Source organism: Myotis daubentonii, chromosome 15, assembly GCF_963259705.1.
Source record: "Myotis daubentonii chromosome 15, mMyoDau2.1, whole genome shotgun sequence".
NCBI classification, from domain to species: Eukaryota; Metazoa; Chordata; class Mammalia; order Chiroptera; family Vespertilionidae; genus Myotis; species Myotis daubentonii.
The window spans coordinates 21,830,743-21,849,068 of record NC_081854.1 but is presented as its reverse complement, the minus strand read 5'-3'; the positions used below and the strand labels follow the sequence as shown (position 1 = coordinate 21,849,068).

Here is an 18,326-nt window from a genome sequence, read left to right as displayed (position 1 = left end):
GTAACATGTATTATACTACTTAGACAAAAGAGGCTTCCTTCCAAGTCATGACCTCACTCATTTGGGTTATAGAAGGGCACAGTGTACCATGCGATTCCTATGGCATTGCATCTGTGTATAGTCCTTGGACACCCTGATTAAGATTCCCGTGCCCAGAGTGGCCTTGGCCATCTGGTGCATTAAGAACAAGGCCTCAATGTTCCAATTGGCCTTGAGCATCCCACATACCCTGGCATGGTTCCCACAGACCCACATCAGAAACCCATTTCCTCTAGTTTGCAATGGCCTAAGGTTCATAGTCCTAGTGTGGGTCTGTTCTTGCAGGTCCTCCATGTTTGTACTATGGATCCTGATTAAAAAAAAACAAACAAAAACAAACAGCAACAAAAAACAACAACAACAACAAAAACCTACTAAGAAGGGCTCCTGGGCTTAAATTAAAAAAACAAAACGAAAAATCCCAGAACCTAACAGTCATTTCTACACAGAGGCCTCTCGGGCAAACTACACTTCAAGGAGAAGCCTGCACTGAACTACATGGCTGCTGCCAGGCAGAGCCAGCCATTATAAAGGCGTTCCTGGAGTCCTATTTCAACCAATAGGACTGACGCTTTCCCCATCCAGTCAGAACTGTATAGCTATATTCCCTGCCATCATCTTCTTCACCAACCAATTAGAGCAGCTCTATTCTGACCAATCAAGACAGTGCCTTTTGGTCCAACCAAACATGGAGGATTTGGAGAACAAACCAATCAGGAATTGGAGTGGAGACTTCTATCCATGTAAATCAGCTCTCCTCTAACTGTGAGAGCACATTTTCCCTTTCCACCAAAGCCTGTGTTACTTCAGCTGAGCTGAGGAACTAAAAATGTTTAGGGGAGTAGACTAGAGCAGGGCAAAGCAGAGAGACTTGGGGCACACCTCACAGCTGTGCCATTTTGACAGTCATGCTATATCACAGTTGAGCATTGTATTGGTGCTAATGACCATAGGTTGACAGTACAAATGAGCATTTCCTGGAGCTTTACAAAGTCACAGTGGTTTTCATTTTCTGGTTGTACAATACCCCAAGGGTACTGGTGAGTTTTGACCATCTTGTTCCCAGCTTTTATCTCATCCAGACATCCTACAACAGCAAGTGGCAAGTATCCATTCACTGGAACATTAATCATAACAGTTTTATCATCTGATGATAATGGGTATGTCTGGGCACTGTTGCTGAACAATTCACTCATGAGTTTGATCTTAAACTTCTTTAATTCAGTTTTAGAAATGTCATCTGCTATGGCAATCACTGTATGAAGTTTACTTTGCTGTCAAGGCTCTTAGTGGCTAAGGAATCAACTATCTATTGGTGACATGAAGTAGAGGCATGCATGGATCCAAGAATTATTGTAGTTAAAAGAGAACCTTTAATCTTTAGTTCTTGGAAATTGGCCTTGAACTGAGCATCTATGTGTCAACTCTTGGTTGGTAGCTCTCTTCTTTATTTATTTGGTTACCAAATCCCATTGTATTCACAATGGTCAATTTCAATTGAACATTACTTCCTTGGAATTCATATGTCTCTGCTTTAATTAAGCCTAACATGTGGGTAAAAATATGAGGATTCGCCGTAACCGGTTTGGCTCAGTGGATAGAGCGTCGATCTGCGGACTGAAAGGTCCCAGGTTCGATTCCGGTCAAGGGCATGTAGCTTGGTTGTGGGCACAACCCCAGTGGGGGGTGTGCAGGAGCCGGCTGGTCGATGTTTCTCTCTCATCGATGTTTCTAACTCTCTATCCCTCTCCCTTCTTCTCTGTAAAAAATCAATAAAATATATTTTAAAAAATATATATATGAGGATTCATGATCTTTAAAATTAGTATTAAACAATGTCAATCATCACTGATTTTCCAATTTCAGCTTCCCCAACACAGAGAATATAAAAACAGAAGCCTTGTTGAATGGATCTATTGACCAGCTGACCATGCAAACTCCAAAAACCAAAGTGGCCACATATTTAATTTATTAATTAAATAATAAATATTTTCTCTTTTTTGTCTCTGTTCATCATCAGATACTTTGTTACAGAATACCAGAGAAAAACCAAGCCATGCTTAGAGAAAGGGAGTTACATTTTATTATTAAATTCTGTGGAGGCACAGAGAAAAATGTGTCTTTCAAATTCTGGGTCCCCCAACAGGGAGGAAACTCCCTTTATTTATACTTTTTCCAGTCCTTTGTCTCCCAAATTTGGAATGAGACTTCTGGGCCTTCTGAGAAAGAAGGCCTGTGTGCTGGGAAGGGGCCATGAGACCATATCTCAAGGCCTGGCCTGGTGTCAGCACTGACAACTCTGTCTGGGGCATAGTTTACAGCTTCTCTGGAATGGGAGTAGTCTTGTTTTCCTTATTATTTAAGCAAGCAAGCATTTACAGAAGCCAGAATAGCAGGGTTAAAATTTCAGCAGTTTTTATATAAGATGGATGCTTCAACTTGAGAGCACATACAAGTTTTGTCGCCATGTGAGATTGAAAGAGCAGGTGCCATACCATCTCAGAGGGCATGGTCCCATGTGGAGCGGAGTGAAACTGGCTGAGGGACAGTGAAGCTGTGGCCTCAGCCCTGGCCCCAGAGTGGTGCATCCTAGTGGCCAAAGGAAACAAGGGGAACCGGGAGGGCTTAATGTGGGCCATGGCTGGAGGTAATATTTTCTTAATCTTTGACTATAAGCCACATGACAATCAAAGCAAATGAAAATTTAGCTAAAGCCTATACCTATATCTCTAGACTCGATACCTAAACCTGCTTAGTTCAGTGTCGGTTTCAGTAACAGTGCAAGCAAGAAGACAGCAATATCTTTTTTTAAATATCTTTTTTATTGATTTCAGAGAGGAAAGGAGAGGGAGAGATAGAAACATCAATGATGAGAGAGAATCATCAATCAGTTGCCTCCTACACACCCTCTACTGGGGATCAAGCCCACAACCAGGCATGTGCCCCCACCCAGAATCAAACTGTGACCTCCTGGTTCATGGGTTGACACTCAACCACTGAGCCACACTGACCAGGTTACTGCAATATCTTTTAAAGAACTGCAATTAAAAACCAAAACTGTCGACCTAGAATTTGATTCCCCAGGAAAATATCTTTCAAAACCAATGGTAGTACCCAGCCAGTACTGCTCAGTGGTTGAGTATTGACCTATGCACCAAGAGGTCACATGTTCAATTCCCAATCAGGGCACATGCCCAGGTTTCAGGATTGATCTCTGACAAGGGATGTATAGGAGGCAGCCGATTGATGTTGATGTTTCTCTCTCATCAATGTTTCTCTCTCTCTCTCTCCCTTGCCTTTCCTCTCTTTCTAAAAATCAATAAAAACATAAAAAACTAAAGGCAATTAAAAGGAATATCATTTAGCCATAAAAAAGAATGAAGTCCTGATATATGCAACAAAGTAGATGAATTGGGAGAGTTCCAAGTGAGATGAAATAAAAATAAGCCTTTTCATCAGGAATCCACCAGACAGGTCAAAACAAACCACCACAATTACTTGAGAACTAGAGGCCCAGTGCATGAAATTTGTGCATGGGAGGGAGGGTTCCCCCCAGCCCAGCCCGCACCCTCTCCAATCTGGGACCCCTCGGGATTGGGCCTAAATCAGCAATCGGACATCCCTCTCACAATCTGGGACCACTGTCTCCTAACTGCTCACCTGCCTTGCCTGCCTGGTTGCCCCTAACTGCCCCCCCTACCAGCCTCATCACCCTTAACTGCCTCTGCCTGCCAGCCTGGTTGCCCCTAACTGCCCCCCACCACCACTACTGCTGGCCTGGTCACCCTTCACTGCTCCCCCCCCCCTCTGGCCTGGTCACCCCTCACTGCCCACCCCCCCACCCCCCCGCCCGCCGGCCTGGTTGCCCCACACAGCCTGCTGTTCAGTCATTTGGTTGTCCCTCACTAACCCCCCCCTGCAGGCCTGGTCACCCCACGCAGCCTGCTGTTCGGTCGTTACTCTGAGGGCATCTTGACCAATTTGCATATTACCCTTTTATTAGTATAGATAAGGTCCATCTGCTCCCTCTGGTGCCAGGAATGTAGGCTGTAGTCTACCAAGGCTACCACTGACCTGAAGAGCAGAGCATGGGGCCAGGGTAAGTTAAAAATGTACACAGCTGTCTTATCGAGACTCAGCTGGGTGGGGGGTTTTTTCTTTCTTTTTTTTGAGAGGGGGGGGTCTTGAATAAACATTCACTTGGCTGCTGTAAACTTTTGATTACTTTCTAGCATTCAGATAAGGTTGAGTCTGATGGTTTTTTTCCAGTTTACTCCCTGCTTTTGTGGAGGAACACTTATTGATTTCCCTATCCTGCCACTTTTGCTGATCTCACTCCCCCATGTCCTTTTCTGCCTTGTGATTTTGCCTCTGCCCCATCAAGAGATGGAGTCTGGTTCCTCTCCCTTTTAGTCTGGACTGGCTTTAGTGACTCAGATATAATCAATAGAAAGGGATGGAAGTTACATTGCATCACTAAGAAAGCCAAGTCAAAAGACTTCTTAGAACACTTTCACACAGCCATCAAGCTGTGAGGAAGGCCCCAGTCCAGGCACCAGACACGTGAGTGAAGAAGCTTCCAGATGAGCTCCCAGCCAGCCATGTCAGCAGCCACCAACCGCACAAACTCCCAACCAAGGCACCAACATTCCCACAGAAGCACAGGCATCACAAAATGGTTGTGGCGCCATCTCACTCAAGGTAAAGTTTATGTACTGAGTAAAGTTCCACACAACCTAACCCTATCACCTCTCTGATCTCAGTTCTGTGCACGCTCTCCCTTCCTAATTCTGTTCCAGCCACATGGGCCTCCTCACTGATAATCCAACAAGCAGCAGCTGCCCGCCCCTACCTCAGAGCCTGTGCGTTGCTGTTCCTTTCATGCGGAATAGTCTTCCTCCAGATATCCCTCCACCCTCTCAGGTTCTTTGCTCACATGCCCTAGTGATGCCTCTCTGATCACCTGCACTGATTTCCTGGGGTTGCTGTAACATATTACTGCAAACTTAGTGACTTGAAACAACACAAACCATCTCATAGTTCTGGAAGTCAGAAACTGAAAGTGGGTCTGAATAGAGCTAAAACCAGGGTGTCACAAAGCTATGTTCCTTCTGGAGGCTCTAGAGGAGAACATAGTCACAGTTTCTGGAGATTAGGACATGGACATTTTGGGGCCATTTTTCTTGTCCATCACACTACCCTGCTAAAAATTGTAATTTCCCCCATCCCAGCATTTCCAATTTATTTACTCCATTTAATTTTCTCTCTTTTTTTACCTGTTTAATTTTTTCCATAATTCTTATTACCTTCTAAAATAATATATAGCCCTAACAGGTTTGGCTCAGTGGATAGAGTGTCGGCCTTTGTACTGAAGGTTCCCAGGTTCGATTCCAGTCAAGGGCATATACCTTGGTTGTGGGCACATCTCCAGTGGGAGGTGTGTAGGAGGCAGCTGATCGATGTTTCTCTCTCATTGATGTTTCTAACTCTCTATACCTCTCCCTTCCTCTCTATAAAAAAATCAATAAAATATATTTTAAAAATAAAATAATATATAATTCATTTATTTATGACATTGTTTATTATCTGCTTTGTCCTGTTAGAATGTAAGCTCCTGCTATAACCTGGCACCTAGAAGAGTGCCAGACACATAACAGGAACTCAAATGACCTGTGAAAGAATAAACGGGTCACCCTCCAGAAGCCTAGACCTTAATCCCCTCCCACCTGCAAAGTACGGGGCGGGGGAGGCTATTTCCTATGCCCAGACCAGGTGTTTATATAGTTCACTCATGTGTTTTTATCACATACTATGTACTTACCGGTCTGTCCTGTTGGTCAATGCCACTGCTACTCCATCCAACACTTGGTATATCCAGCTTTCTAATTTTTTTTAAAAATATATTTTATTGAGTTTTTACAGAGAGGAAAGGAGAGAGATAGAGAGTTAGAAACATCGATGAGAGAGAAACATCGACCAGCTTTCTAATTTTTATCTGATCAATAGATGTTAAACAATACTTAACTGTTGTTTTGGTTTGCATCTTTCAGATTATTATTATTTTGAGTATTTCCTAATGTGCTAATAAGCAGTTTGGGCTTCCTGCCCTATCAATGGTCTGTTCCTGTCCCTTGTGTCTTTTTCTACTAGGGTTGTGGTCTTGTGATGTTGATTTGTAGGAATTCCTTGTAGTTGTTGAATTTCAATCACTCATCCATTTTAGATGTTGCAAATATCTTCTTTCTGTCCATTAATTATTAACTTCAGCCTGGCCAGTGTGACTCATGGTTGAACATCAATCCATGAACCAAGATGTCACTGGTTCGATTCCTGGTTAAGGCACACGCCTGGGTCGCAGGCTCGATCCGCATTAGGGGTGTGCAGGAGGCAGCCAATCAATGTTTATGTCTCATCGATGTTTCTGTCTCTCTACCCCTCTTCCTTCCTCTCTCTCTCTCTCTAAAATAAATAAAAACATATTTTTAAAATATATATATTAACTTCAGCTAAAGATGTCTTTCTTTGAAGAGAAACTCTTAAATTTTGACATGATTAAATTCATCCAATTTTTTCATTGTAGGATTCATACTTCTGATGTTTTGTTTTAGAAGTCCTTCCTTACCCCCAAGTCACTGCTGCTATCACTGGCTGTATAACAAATTATACTAAATGTAGTGGTGAAAATAGCAACCATTTATTACACTTATCTCTCATGGTTCTTACAGGTGGCTGGGCTCAGCTGATCAGTTCTCACTTGGGGTCTTTCAGACCATTGCAGCCAGATGGTGTCTAGGGCTGGAATCATCTCACTCACTCACTCACTCACGTGTGGAAGTTGATGCTGGCTGTCAGCCAGAACCCAAAGCCTCTCCATGTACCTTGGGCTTCCTTGCAGCATGGGGGGTGGACTCCAAGAGCACTAGTACGCATCCCTCCCAAATTCCTATGTGGAAGCCCTAACCCTCAATGTGATGGTGTTTGAAGATGGGCTTTAAGAGGTCATTAGGGTTAGATGAGGTCATGGGGACAGGACCCTCATCGGATGAATTTATGTCTCATAAGAATACCAGAGAGCTTAATCTCTGACATGGGAGGACACAGTGAGAAGGCAGCTGTCTCCAAGCTGGGAATAGTCCCCACCAGAACCCAACCATGCTGGCATCCTGATCTCAGACTTCCCAATATCTAAAACTGAGAAAAAATTGATTTGTTGTTTAAACCAGTCTGTGGTATTTTGTTATAGCAGCTTAAGACAGTCATTCAGCGTCACTTCCATCACATTTTATTTGTTAGAGGCAAGTCACTGAGGCTGGTCTATATTCTAGACAAGGGGAATGGAAAACTACCTTTGATGAAAAGTATACCAAAAAAATTGGAGGACATGTTACAGTGTTATTCTCCGGTTTCTTTTAATAACTCCAGTTTACTTTTTACATGTAGGTGTTTATTTAATTTGGAGTCCACCCTTGTATATGGTGTGAGATAAGGATCCATTTTTTTTCTTCTTTATATAGTAAGCCAGTTTTCCCAAAGCCACAAGAACAATTAATCCTTTCCCCCATGGAATGGCAGTGCCATCTCTATCATTTTGTTATGTCCCTATACATGCCTGGGTCTGCCTGTATGTTGTTTCTTTGGTGTATTCATCTGTTATTGCACCAATACCACACTATTTTTTTTTAAATATATTTTATTGATTTTTCACAGAGAGGAAGGGAGAGAGAGAGTTAGAAACATCTATGAGAGAGAAACACTGATCAGCTGCCTCCTGCACATCTCCTACTGGGTATGTGCCCGCAACCCAGGTACATGCCCCTGACCGGAATCGAACCTGGGACCCTTCAGTCCTCAGGCCGACGCTCTATCCACTGAGCCAAACCGGTTTCGGCATACCACACTATTTTTATTATTATGGCTTTGCAGTCTGTCTTCATATTGGTAGAGCAAGCATTCCTCTCTTTCCACTTTAAGGTTGACTTAGCTATTTGTACAGCTTTATTCCTCCAAAAAAATTTTTGAAATAGGTTTATCAAGTAGCTTAAAAAACCTTTTGCTTGAAATTATTTTGAATTTGTTGGCTAATTTGGAAAGAACTGGCATGTGGCTAATATTAAGCTAACCTATTCAAGGTCATGAATAGTGTCATTTTTTTCAGATTATTTTCTATATCCTTTATCCAGCATTTAAAATTTTTTCCATGTGTCTCCATCTTTAAGTTGTTTGATAAACCATAGTTTTTATTGCTATAAAAACTGTACAGCCCAACCGGTGTAGCTCAGTGGTTGAGTGTCGACCTATGAACCAGGAGGTCATGGTTCAATTACTGGTCAGGGCACATGCCTGGGTTGTGGGCTTGGTCCCTAGTGTGGGGTGTGCAGGAGGCAGTCAATCAATTATTCTATCTCATCATTGATGTTCCTACCTCTCTCTCTCTCCCTTCCTCTCTGAAATCAATAAAAAAATATTAATTCTTCTTTTAAAAAAACTGTACAGGTTTTTAAAATTATATTTCAATTGGTTACTACAGTGTTGGTGAATAATAATGATTATTGTAGGTTGATCTTGTATCAACCAGGATAATCCCTTTGCTAAGAACCTTCCTGCCCTCTTTATGCGGGCAAGAAGTATTTCCAAGACATTTTAGCCAGTTGTGAATACCAATCATATCATTGGTGCAAGCCCATTTCTAATCAGCAAAGCCGCTAGTGTTGATCAGAGATAAAGATAGGTCAGTATTTTTTAGTAGGTTCCTCAGGGCCTTCTCTTTTAATGCACTATCTGCTGACCACCCCCGGAGTAACTGACCTTTGGGGTTTAGTTGTAAAACAACTCAAACAGGCAGGAGGGGGCACCAAGGCCTCACTTTCACACAAGAAGGGTTACTGCACGGTGGCCACCAGGGGGCACTGTCATTGGATAAGCACTACTGCCTGCCAGGTGCTGTTGCAGACATCAGGAATAGAGCCATGCTCAAGAGGGCAAGCCAGGAGCTAATATTCTAAAGGTGGGGGAGTCTAGAAAGACGATAAAATGATAGATAATTTCAGGGTCTCATAAATTCTATGGAGAAAACAAACCAGGGTAACAGGATAATGACTGAGCATGACTCCTTATGGAAGGGGCATAAAGACACCTCTCTGACTACATCTAAATGAGAAGGAACTCTGGAAGCAGAGCGCTGTGTGCAGAGGAAAGGTGTCTGTGGATCCTGGAGTGGAAGAGCCTGATGGATGGAGTGGCCAGTGCAGGCAAGGGACAGAGTGGACAGGGAGGAAGGCAGAATGGTGATGGGGCGGAGCACGGAGGGGAGGACTTTGCCTTCTGCTCTGGGGCCAAGGGAAGCCTGGGGAGGATTGTGATAGGAAAGAGCTCCAAGATAGGCTGTTACAGGGACAAGCAAGGTTAGGACAGTGTTCACAATGTCTGTCTGTGTATAGAGGGGAAGGAATATAAGTTCACATTGGTTTGTATTTGCATGAGGATATACTGGGACAATAGCAAGAAAATTATTAAAACAGTGACCTTTGGAGGAAAGAGGAGAGGGAAAAGGATGCATGGAGACTAATGTAAGAGTGAGAAAAAGCGTCCTCTGGCTGCTGAGTGGGAAGCAGACCACAGGCCTTCACAGACAGAGCCCGGTGAAGGAGGCAAGGGGGGCAGGCCAGGTTTTTCCATGTCCCAGGGGTGTGGGTTGGTGTTCCCAAGGGACAGCTTGCTGGCCAGGTATGATGGCTGTAGAAGCAAATGGTCCAGCTCTCTCTCCCTACAATCAGGTTGATAACAATATTTATTATGTGTCCATGGTACCCTGGGAGGTAGATACTATTATAATCATCTTAATTCTACAGATGTGGAAACTGAGGCACAGAAAGGTTAAGTGACTTGCTCAATATCACACAGCCAGGAAGTAGGACAAATGGCATTTGAATCTGGACTCGTACCCACTTCAGTATGCTGCTTCCCAACCCTTTTGTTGTAGCCTTATTTTCAGTCAAGTTGTATTGCCCTTAGATAGGATTTCTCAGATAGGCTGTGAGAAGTTACTAGCACCTTAGTATGAATCAGTCAACCTCTTCCTGCCACTGAAGAATAGCAATCATTGCTATAGTTTACAGGAGTGCTGTAGTGTGGGCATGAAGTAGCTGGGCTCTGGAGTTACAACGCCTGAAACTGAAGCCCAGCTGTGCGACTTTGGGCAAGTGACATCACTAATCTGAGCCTCCGTTTCTGTGAAATCCCCATTTTCCTGATGAGGAAACCGAGAGGCACACCCAGGACTTTAGAACCTGGGTCTGAGTATATGCCGCCTCCACAAAGATGAGGAACCAAAAACAGGTTCTGTGAAAGGGAAGTTCAGAGCTTCGTAGGCCTCAGCGGGTGTCCCGGGAGAGAGGCCCAGGTGCTCAGATGCCAGGAGGTGGATAGCTCGTCTCCACACATTCATTCTGCACACATTTTGTGTGGAGGAAGGGGGCACTGTAAGCCTGAGGCCTATCTGTGCAGGGACAGCAAGGCCACCCGAAGGACTGGACAAGCCAGGCCCTCCCAGCATGCTCTTCTTCAGGGGCACCTTCTCTTCCTGCCAGATGGGAGCTCAGGCACCTGGGATGGGTGCCTGATCCTGGCCAGGCTGCTGGGTGGCCCGGCTGGGGCCCCAACTTCAGTCAGCAAAGGCAAGATGGGAGATGTGCTTTGTCCTTGGGGGAAACACCCTAGCTCTGGTCCTGCGGGTCCTTGGTGCAACCCCAGCTGCACTCCATCTCCTGACTGTACCCAGCTGGGATCACTAGTACAACTAGACCTGCTGTTAAAATACTGAAATAGCCCTAGCCGGTTTGGCTCAGTGGATAGAGCATCGGCCCATATACTGAAGAGTCCTAGGTCAAGCGCATATATCTGGGTTGCAGGCTTAATCTCCAGCCCTAGTCAGGGCATATGCTGGAGGCAAGCAATCAATGGGTCTCTGCCCCTCCCTTCCACTCGCTCTTAAATATCAATGGAAAAATGTCCTCTCATGAGGATTAACAAAAAATAATTTTAAAAGTACTGAAATACCTTCCAGTTTTTGGTCAATAGCTACTACCCACTTCTGATGCCCAGGCCCCTGCCCTAGGACCCTTCAGACCTTCCCATGCCCCAGCCCAGGGGCTCTCCTGATGGACCCCTGGGAGACTTGCCTATCCTGATTGGTGGAGGGGCCTGACAATATTTATCTTCCCTGGCTCAGCATCAGTGTCAATTCCCCCCCACACACAAGGTCAGAGTCCTCAGATATGGATATCCATTTCACATAAATGCCTATGCATCCTCCAAAGCCCCACCTGATGTGACCTCCTTCAGGAAGCCCTCCACAATTTTTACCACCCAACGAGTGACAGGCTTCCAAGGATCTTGGACCATACACCACTTTGTTCTAATCTTCTGCAGCAGTGTGTGAGCACACTGACACCAGGGACCATATTCTACTCCTCTTTGTGGTCTCAATTCCAATGGCCATGCCAAGTACACAGTAAGTGCTCAATAAAATTCATGGCATGGCTGACTGTTCATGATGTGTTGTGGTGATAGCAGGGATAGCCTGTGCATCTCCTGTACAGGCCATCATTCCCATAGGAGCTGGGTGCCATCTGTACACTACAGCCCTGCCAGCTGGGACGGGCCAAGGCTGGGGGGAGGGGAGAACAGGATGTGAGTCCCAGGGGTGGAAGGTCAGCAGAGCCTGTTCTCACGCTCTCTGGCCACCGAGGAGTGGTTCTCCATCTGTGTAGGCCAGCTGTGGGTGCTGGGTCACAAGCAGACCAGCAGGAGAGAGGAAGATTTTAGGAGTGCAGCTAGGGAAGCCTGGAGTGATCAGGGAGAGGAAAAACAGGCACTCAATGTTACTGTTCTAGAACCATTAAATACTACTTATAAACAAGTCAGGAGGGCACTAGGAAGGGGGGGGGCGCACAATGCTGGGGGACGGAGGGGCCACCGAGGCCAGAGAGTGTCAGGGCGGCAAGGTCCGGGCCGGGTCTTGGAGGGGGCTCAGGCTTCTGTCACCAGAGGGGCTGGGCTGGCGGAGGCCTGGCTGCTTGTGGAGGCCTCGCAACTTCACCAGCAGCTCCTGGACGAAGTCCTGAGGACAGGGTGGAGGGTGCTGAGAACAGGGGGAGGGTAGGGGTGGGGCCCTGCCCTGCCCAGCCCAGCCCAGCCCAGCCCAGACCCTCTGACCTGAGCCCTTCCTTCTACTTCCAGGTCAGTGAAGGGGGGTAGAGGTGAAGTTAGGGAAGAGGAGAGGCCATGAAGAGGAAGAAGATTGGGGTGGTGGTGGGTGAAGACAGAGATGGGAGAGGGCGAAAGGGAGAAAAAGATACAAGGAATGAGAGAGAGAGGGACAAAGAAAGACAGGGAGATATAGAGACAGAGAGATAGAGAGACTGGGAGAGAGAGACAAAGCCCAGGACACAGAAACACAGAGATACAGAGAGATGCAGAGAGAGAGTCAGAGAGAAAGACAAAGGGACAGAGAAAGAAACAGAGCCACAGAGAGACATTCAAGATGTTTCCCAGGCCAAGAGATCACCAGGAGAGTCCCCGGGGGCAGACAGACACAACCTCCCGCCGGCAGCAGCCCGGAGCTAGTCAGAGAAACATGAATATTTTTCCCTTTTAAAGCAGAGAAGGAAGTGGGAGGGGTTGGGCTGCTCAACTTCAGGGCCTGGAAAGATGGGGGGTGGGGGAAGAGCTGTGGAAGGGAGCCCCAGGGTATAACAGAGAGAGGGAGAGAGGGAGGCAGCACAGGCAGACACAGCATAGCAGAGGTAGAAACAGGAGACAGATGGGGGAACGTCTCAGAGGGGAGGAGATAATGGAGGCCCAGTGGCAGATGGGTAGAGAGGAGAAGATAAAAGACACCACTAGAGAGAGAAAAGGGTTCCCCAGAGTTCCCACTGCTGGTCCTGGATGGCAGCTTTTCCCTGCCCCCCAGACACCCCCCTTCCCCATGAGGATGCAGGGGCCAGAACAGGGCCTGTAAGGGGGAACGAAAAACTTACCTCTGTGGGGTTCGTGCACGATTTCAGGAGCCCCTAAACCCCCACCCACGCAAAAAAAGAAAAAGAAAAAAAAAGTAAATAGTAAATGACTAACAACACCCCTGCCCCTCCAGTTCCTTCCCTTACTAACAAAGCCCCAAGTAACAAGACAATGAAGTCAGACTCCAAGGTGGACTTCCCACCTGTCTTTAAGGGAGGAACACAGTCTGAGGGCAGGTTGAGTCAAGAATCTCTACGTCGAGGCAAGAAGGTCACATAGCATTTCCTGCCTCTAGGAGAAAACAGGCCATAAGAGCCAAACTGCCCTCTTACTGTGACTCCCAGCTCCACTCCTGAGCTGTGGGACCGTGGGCAAGTGATTACATTTCCTAGGGTTCACGTTCACCATCTGGAAAATGGAGAATAGTGCCTACTTCATAGGGTTTTGTGATGATTAAATAAGATACTAAGTGGAAAGTGATTGAAATAATTCCCAGTGCATAGTAAGGACTCAATAAACATGGTAACCATTGCTATGAATCTTAGGGAGGAGCGTGATGGAGGACTTGGGGGCAGCTTTCCTCTCCACCTACCTGGATTTTCTGGCTTCTGTCCTCTTCTGTCTCTAATTCCAACAACTCGTCAATGTTGACTTCATCGGGCATGTCTGCCTCCTAAGGCAGGGAGAAGAGAAAGCTGGTCAGGCGCCCTTTTCCCTCCCTCCCCTGCCTTTGTCCAGGGGCTCAGTAGGAGCCCAGGCCCCAGGGCCCAGCTGGCGGGTTCTGGAGCAATAGTGTGGCAGTCAGGGACAGCACCGCCAAGGCGGGACATCTGGGTGTTGGGGGTGGGAGTGACAGATGAGTTGACAGAGGCCCAGGGCCTGTACCAGCTCAAATGCCTGGGCCCTGGGCCCCAGGGACCTCGGGGCTGTCATGGGTCTCTCTGCCTGGCCCCAGTTCCCACAGCGGGGAAACAGGCCTGGTGGAGTTTTGGAATGTCAGATTCTGGGACTCAGGAGAGGGGCTGGCTCTGCCCTTTCAAGGAAAAGTCTGAGAGTTCAGTGTGGGGGAGGAGAGCTAGGGGAGCTGCCAGCCAGAGCCTGCTGGGGTTGGCCCCTTGCCCCAGGGGCAGGAAGGAACAGGGGGGGGGGGCCAAGTGCAACCCCCTATGCCCAAGGAGATGGCCACCAAGCCCCTTCCCCCCCCCCCCAAAGTAGGTGGGATGAGCCATGAGCCTAACTTTAAGTGACTAAGAGGGGGACTCTTAATGGCCTCTTGGGCCAGAGGGCCAAACTCAGGCTGGCTCAGTATCCCTGCAGGGGACAGAATCTAGCTGTCTGAGCAAGAGATCTGAGTCTACAGATTTTTTCTTTCCTCACCCAAAGTTCTGCTGACTTTAGTGCAGCCTTCATGACTGGGTGTTCAGCAAAGGCATGGAGTGTCTATAAGTGTGTTATATGCCTGTGGGTGCCTTTGTACAAGGGGCCGGGGCCAGCATGACGGTGCAGAGGTATGTGGCATCATGTGTGTGGCCTGCACAGGGGCCTGTGTCTTGTGGGTGTAAAGTATGCAGCTCTGGCTTACTGTGTTTATCTCATCGTCATGTATTACAGGCAGCCATAGCGCCCACTGCCTGAGGGTGACCTCATAGGATACCACCTACCACTAGCAACTGGACTTGACTGTCATCTGTACAAGCCCATGAGCGTCTGAGAACAGAGGGACCTCATGTCACTGTGAGGGGCCATGGCTTCTACCATCTTCACACTGTGTGGAGGATTTCTGCCTCCTGTGTGTCTGTGTACTCCTGTGACCATCAGGAACCCAGGACTGTGTCCCCAGCATGTGTGTTATACAAAGTATGACTTCCATCAGAGGCTCCAGTGAATACAAGACTATAGTTCATGCTCTGTGTGCCAGGGGCAGCTATAGTTTCTGCCATTGTATGTCCACATGTACCTACATCTTTTGCACCTTACTCTGTTCTCTATTTGGGTGTAACTGTTATTTCTGTCATTTTTTGTTTTTGTTTTTTCAATCCTCACCCGAGGACATGCTTAGAGAGAGTGAGAGCGAAAGCAAGAGAGACAGACATTGATGTGAGAGAAAAACCTCAGTCGGCTGCCTTCCGTAGGGCCCTCACCAGGGATTGAACTCTCAACCCAGGTACGTGCCCTGACCAACAATCAAACTGGCAACCTCTCAGTGCACTGGATGATGCTCCAACCAACTGAGCCACTCCGGCCCGGCTAGTTTCTGTCGTTTTATGCCTTGAGCGCCTGCAGCATATGTCCTGTAGTTATTGTTTTTGCCTTTAGGAAGTAACGGTATGATTTAGTTGTAGTGGATGTAGCTTGTACTATGAGTCACGACAGCTTGTGCTGGTGTGTATCTATGAAGAGCTGTAACTGGAGTCCTTTTATGTGAGTGTAGTTGTGTTGTGTGTCTGCATATGCTGTGGCCTGTGCCACTATGCCTATGGACGCCCATGGCTGTAGCATATGTTGATCTACAAGTGATCACAGCTTGTGTCCTTGAGGGTCTGTGTATGGCTGTTGCTTTGCTCACTGTGTCTGTGAGTGGCTATAGCTCTCACTGTGAACGTCTGTGAATATTGTTGCTTCCTTTGCTATGTATCTCTGCGTGGTTGTAACTCCCCTGTCACCATGTCTATGTTTGGCTTTAAGACATCCCCTCCCCCCACCCTTTCTCCAGATATGGCTGCTCTGACTCCCCAGCTTTGCCTCTTCACCCCCCAGATGGTAAACCCCTGGCCCTCCCCAGATGTTTGGGCACATCTCAGGTGATTCAAGTGTGTGTCTCTGTGTCCACAAGCAGAGTGCCATCGACGGTGGATGGCCGGGCCGATAAGTGCAATGAGTGCCTGACCCCCTGGCGTGCGTGTACAGCAGCCAGCACAAGCAACCGAAGACCCCAAGGACCTATACCCGGTACCTCCCCAACGTCTCCACGCCCCTCCCTGCCTCACCCGGCCGCGGTATAGCTCCTCCAAGCGCCCGTCTATCCACTTCTCCACGTCCAGCCGCCGCTGCAGCTCCCGCCGGTCGTACTTGACTGTGACACGCGCGTGTCGTTTCTGCAGCCCCCCGGGACTGCCCCCCGGCCCGCGGGCCCGCGACGGAGCCTGCAGCTTACTCAGCACCCTCTTGCCCAGCCGCTGAGCTGCCATCGCGTCCTGGCTCCAGACCACGCGCCGCGCAGTGAGCCTTCGCTTAGCGCCCGGGGGGCCTCTTACGGGGCGGGACGGGGAGGGGAGGGGCGGGGCCGGCCGGGGGCGGGGGCTCGGTCTCGCCCGGGGCCGACCCCGCCCCAGCCTCTCCCGGCCTCAGTTTTCCCTCTGGCAGCGGAAGGACAGGGCGCTACCTTGGTGTAAAGCCGGTAGCCGACCGGGTCTCAGGTATGCGTGGGGTCTGGGAGCCTCTGGCCAGGCTGGGCGTCTGAGGCTCCAGGCCACTGGATCCGGGGTCGGGGTACCAGGACAGGCTCAGGGGAACCGGCCTGTTTGCGCCTTCTGGCGGTTGCAAGGAACGGTGCAGGAGGCCCCGTGCCATCTTTCTTTGCTCGGGAACGTCAAGCCATAGTACTCGTTGTACATCATTTGTTCATTGCTTCATTTATTCACTCATCCATGCATTCATTCGTCCATTTATTCGCTCACTCCACAAATATTGAGTGTCTATAATAGAGCAGTGAACAAAAGAGACAAGCCAAGTCCTCATGGAGTTGACATTTCTTGTGGTGGAGACAGGCAGTAAACATAAGTACAGTATATTATAGAGTTTATTAGAATATGATAAGTCGTATGGAGGACAGGGTTGCAATTTAAGCAAGGGTGACAAGAGACGTGCCTTACCTTACTTCACAGGTCTTCCCACTTCTAATTATAAGCAGTAAGAAAGATACTTTAAAACTTAATTTTGGCCATGTCCCTCCCCTGCTTAAAACTATCCATAACTAGGCACTATCTTAGATAATGTCAACATAAGAAACATCAAAGGTCCTAGCTGGGTAACTCAGAGCATCGTCCCAATAAGGCAAGGTTGCAGGTCCCACTCCCGATCAGGGCACCTACAAGAAGCAACCAAATAAGTGGAACAAATCGATGTTTCTCTCTTTCTCTAAAAAATCAATCAATAAATTTTTTAAAAAAGAAAAACGTTCAAACCTATAGAGAATTTCTATGAGTTTGAGCCACACTGAGGGCATATGCCAGGGAGCAAGATCTCAAATGCTTCAGAGAATAACAGTTTTTCAGTTTCTTTCATACATTTAAGATTAAGGAAGGAACTAAGGAAGATGATGTGAAGATGGGAGAAAGCAATGCAGGCACTGGATTACAGGATAGTTAAGATCATGTGTTCTCTTGAGGGTGGTTAAGTTTATATCAAAGGTGTGTTAACCTAGATGCACAGAGACAATGGACAGAGTTTGCTTAAGGCAAAGATAACCTTTTACTAAAAAGTTATAGAACTGGGCTTCTCTACCTGTAATGACCAGCCCAGTTAGGAATTTATGATTAAATCACATTGTGAGGTTGGTTTTTTTGTCCACAGATGATATCCAATTTATGTATTTTTTCTTTTGTTGCTTGTGCTTTTGGTATAATACTGTGGACTAAAAAAAAGGAAGGGGGGGTATGGAAAGACCTTAAAAGTGTGGTTTTGAGCTCTGTATCCTCCATTTCTGTCATGTTTCTTTGTCTCTGCATTTTTTATGCTTTCTTGGTACACCCCCTAGTGGTCTTTGTGCGCAGTCTGGTTGTAGGTAAGCCTTGATTGATGTCGGCAATACCAGGGGTGATTTGACCTCCAGGCTAACTGGCTATGAGAGTCAGCTGTGTCTGCAGTGGGAGAGCTTCTGTGCTGTTCTTAATATGTTTGCTCCCCTTAGTGCTATGTGTTTTAACGAAGGTCACTTCTCAGAGAAAGGTTGTTTCCCCAGGTAGGGATTTTTCCCTGAAGCTAGGGAGGGGATAAAATTCCTTAACTAAGTGCCAGGTGGGTAGTTAATCACTTTAACTACGAACAATCATGCTTAAGCTACATAATCTTTACTCCCTGGAATGGAGATAAGAAACGCCCTAACCTTTGGAATAGAGATTGATAGGATTGGAATCAACTGGTATAAATACAGATTTAACAAGACAACAGGACACAGAACCTAGACACAGAACCTAGAGACAGAACATGGCAAAAGATCCTGGACAGAAACTGGCAACAGAACCTAGAGACAGAACCTAGCGAGAGAACCT

General features: G+C 47.1%; 1 protein-coding gene and 1 pseudogene across 2 annotated transcripts; both read right to left on the bottom strand.

The window, feature by feature from the left end:
* Positions 1-254: 254 nt before the first annotated feature.
* Positions 255-1,602, bottom strand: LOC132216243 (septin-10-like; annotated as a pseudogene).
* Positions 1,603-9,808: 8,206 nt separating this feature from the next.
* On the bottom strand, positions 9,809-16,316 carry PPP1R14A (protein phosphatase 1 regulatory inhibitor subunit 14A). Of its 2 annotated transcripts, XM_059666667.1 has the most exons (4): positions 16,044-16,301; positions 13,649-13,729; positions 13,077-13,109; positions 9,809-12,157 (listed from the first exon to the last, which is right to left on the bottom strand). In XM_059666667.1, the coding sequence occupies exons 1-4, from the start codon at positions 16,242-16,244 to the stop codon at positions 12,029-12,031; spliced, it is 444 nt and encodes a 147-aa protein (XP_059522650.1). In that variant the 5' UTR covers positions 16,245-16,301; the 3' UTR covers positions 9,809-12,028. The 2 variants fall into 2 exon arrangements, with proteins under 2 accessions (XP_059522650.1, XP_059522651.1); XM_059666668.1 differs by lacking the exon at positions 13,077-13,109 and having other exon boundaries at positions 16,044-16,316.
* Between the last annotated feature and the right edge of the window lie 2,010 nt (positions 16,317-18,326).

What these genes read in the sequence shown, in the direction of transcription:
- PPP1R14A (XM_059666667.1), bottom strand. Translation starts at nt 16,244, where the DNA reads ATGGCAGCTCAGCGGCTGGGCAAGAGGGTGCTGAGTAAGCTGCAGGCT. An exon ending in AGGAGCTATACCGCGGCCGG is followed by an intron (nt 13,730 to 16,043) that starts GTGAGGCAGGGA and finishes TCCCTGCCTTAG; the next exon opens with GAGGCAGACATGCCCGATGA. An exon ending in CGTGCACGAACCCCACAGAG is followed by an intron (nt 12,158 to 13,076) that starts GTAAGTTTTTCG and finishes CCCTGTCCTCAG; the next exon opens with GACTTCGTCCAGGAGCTGCT.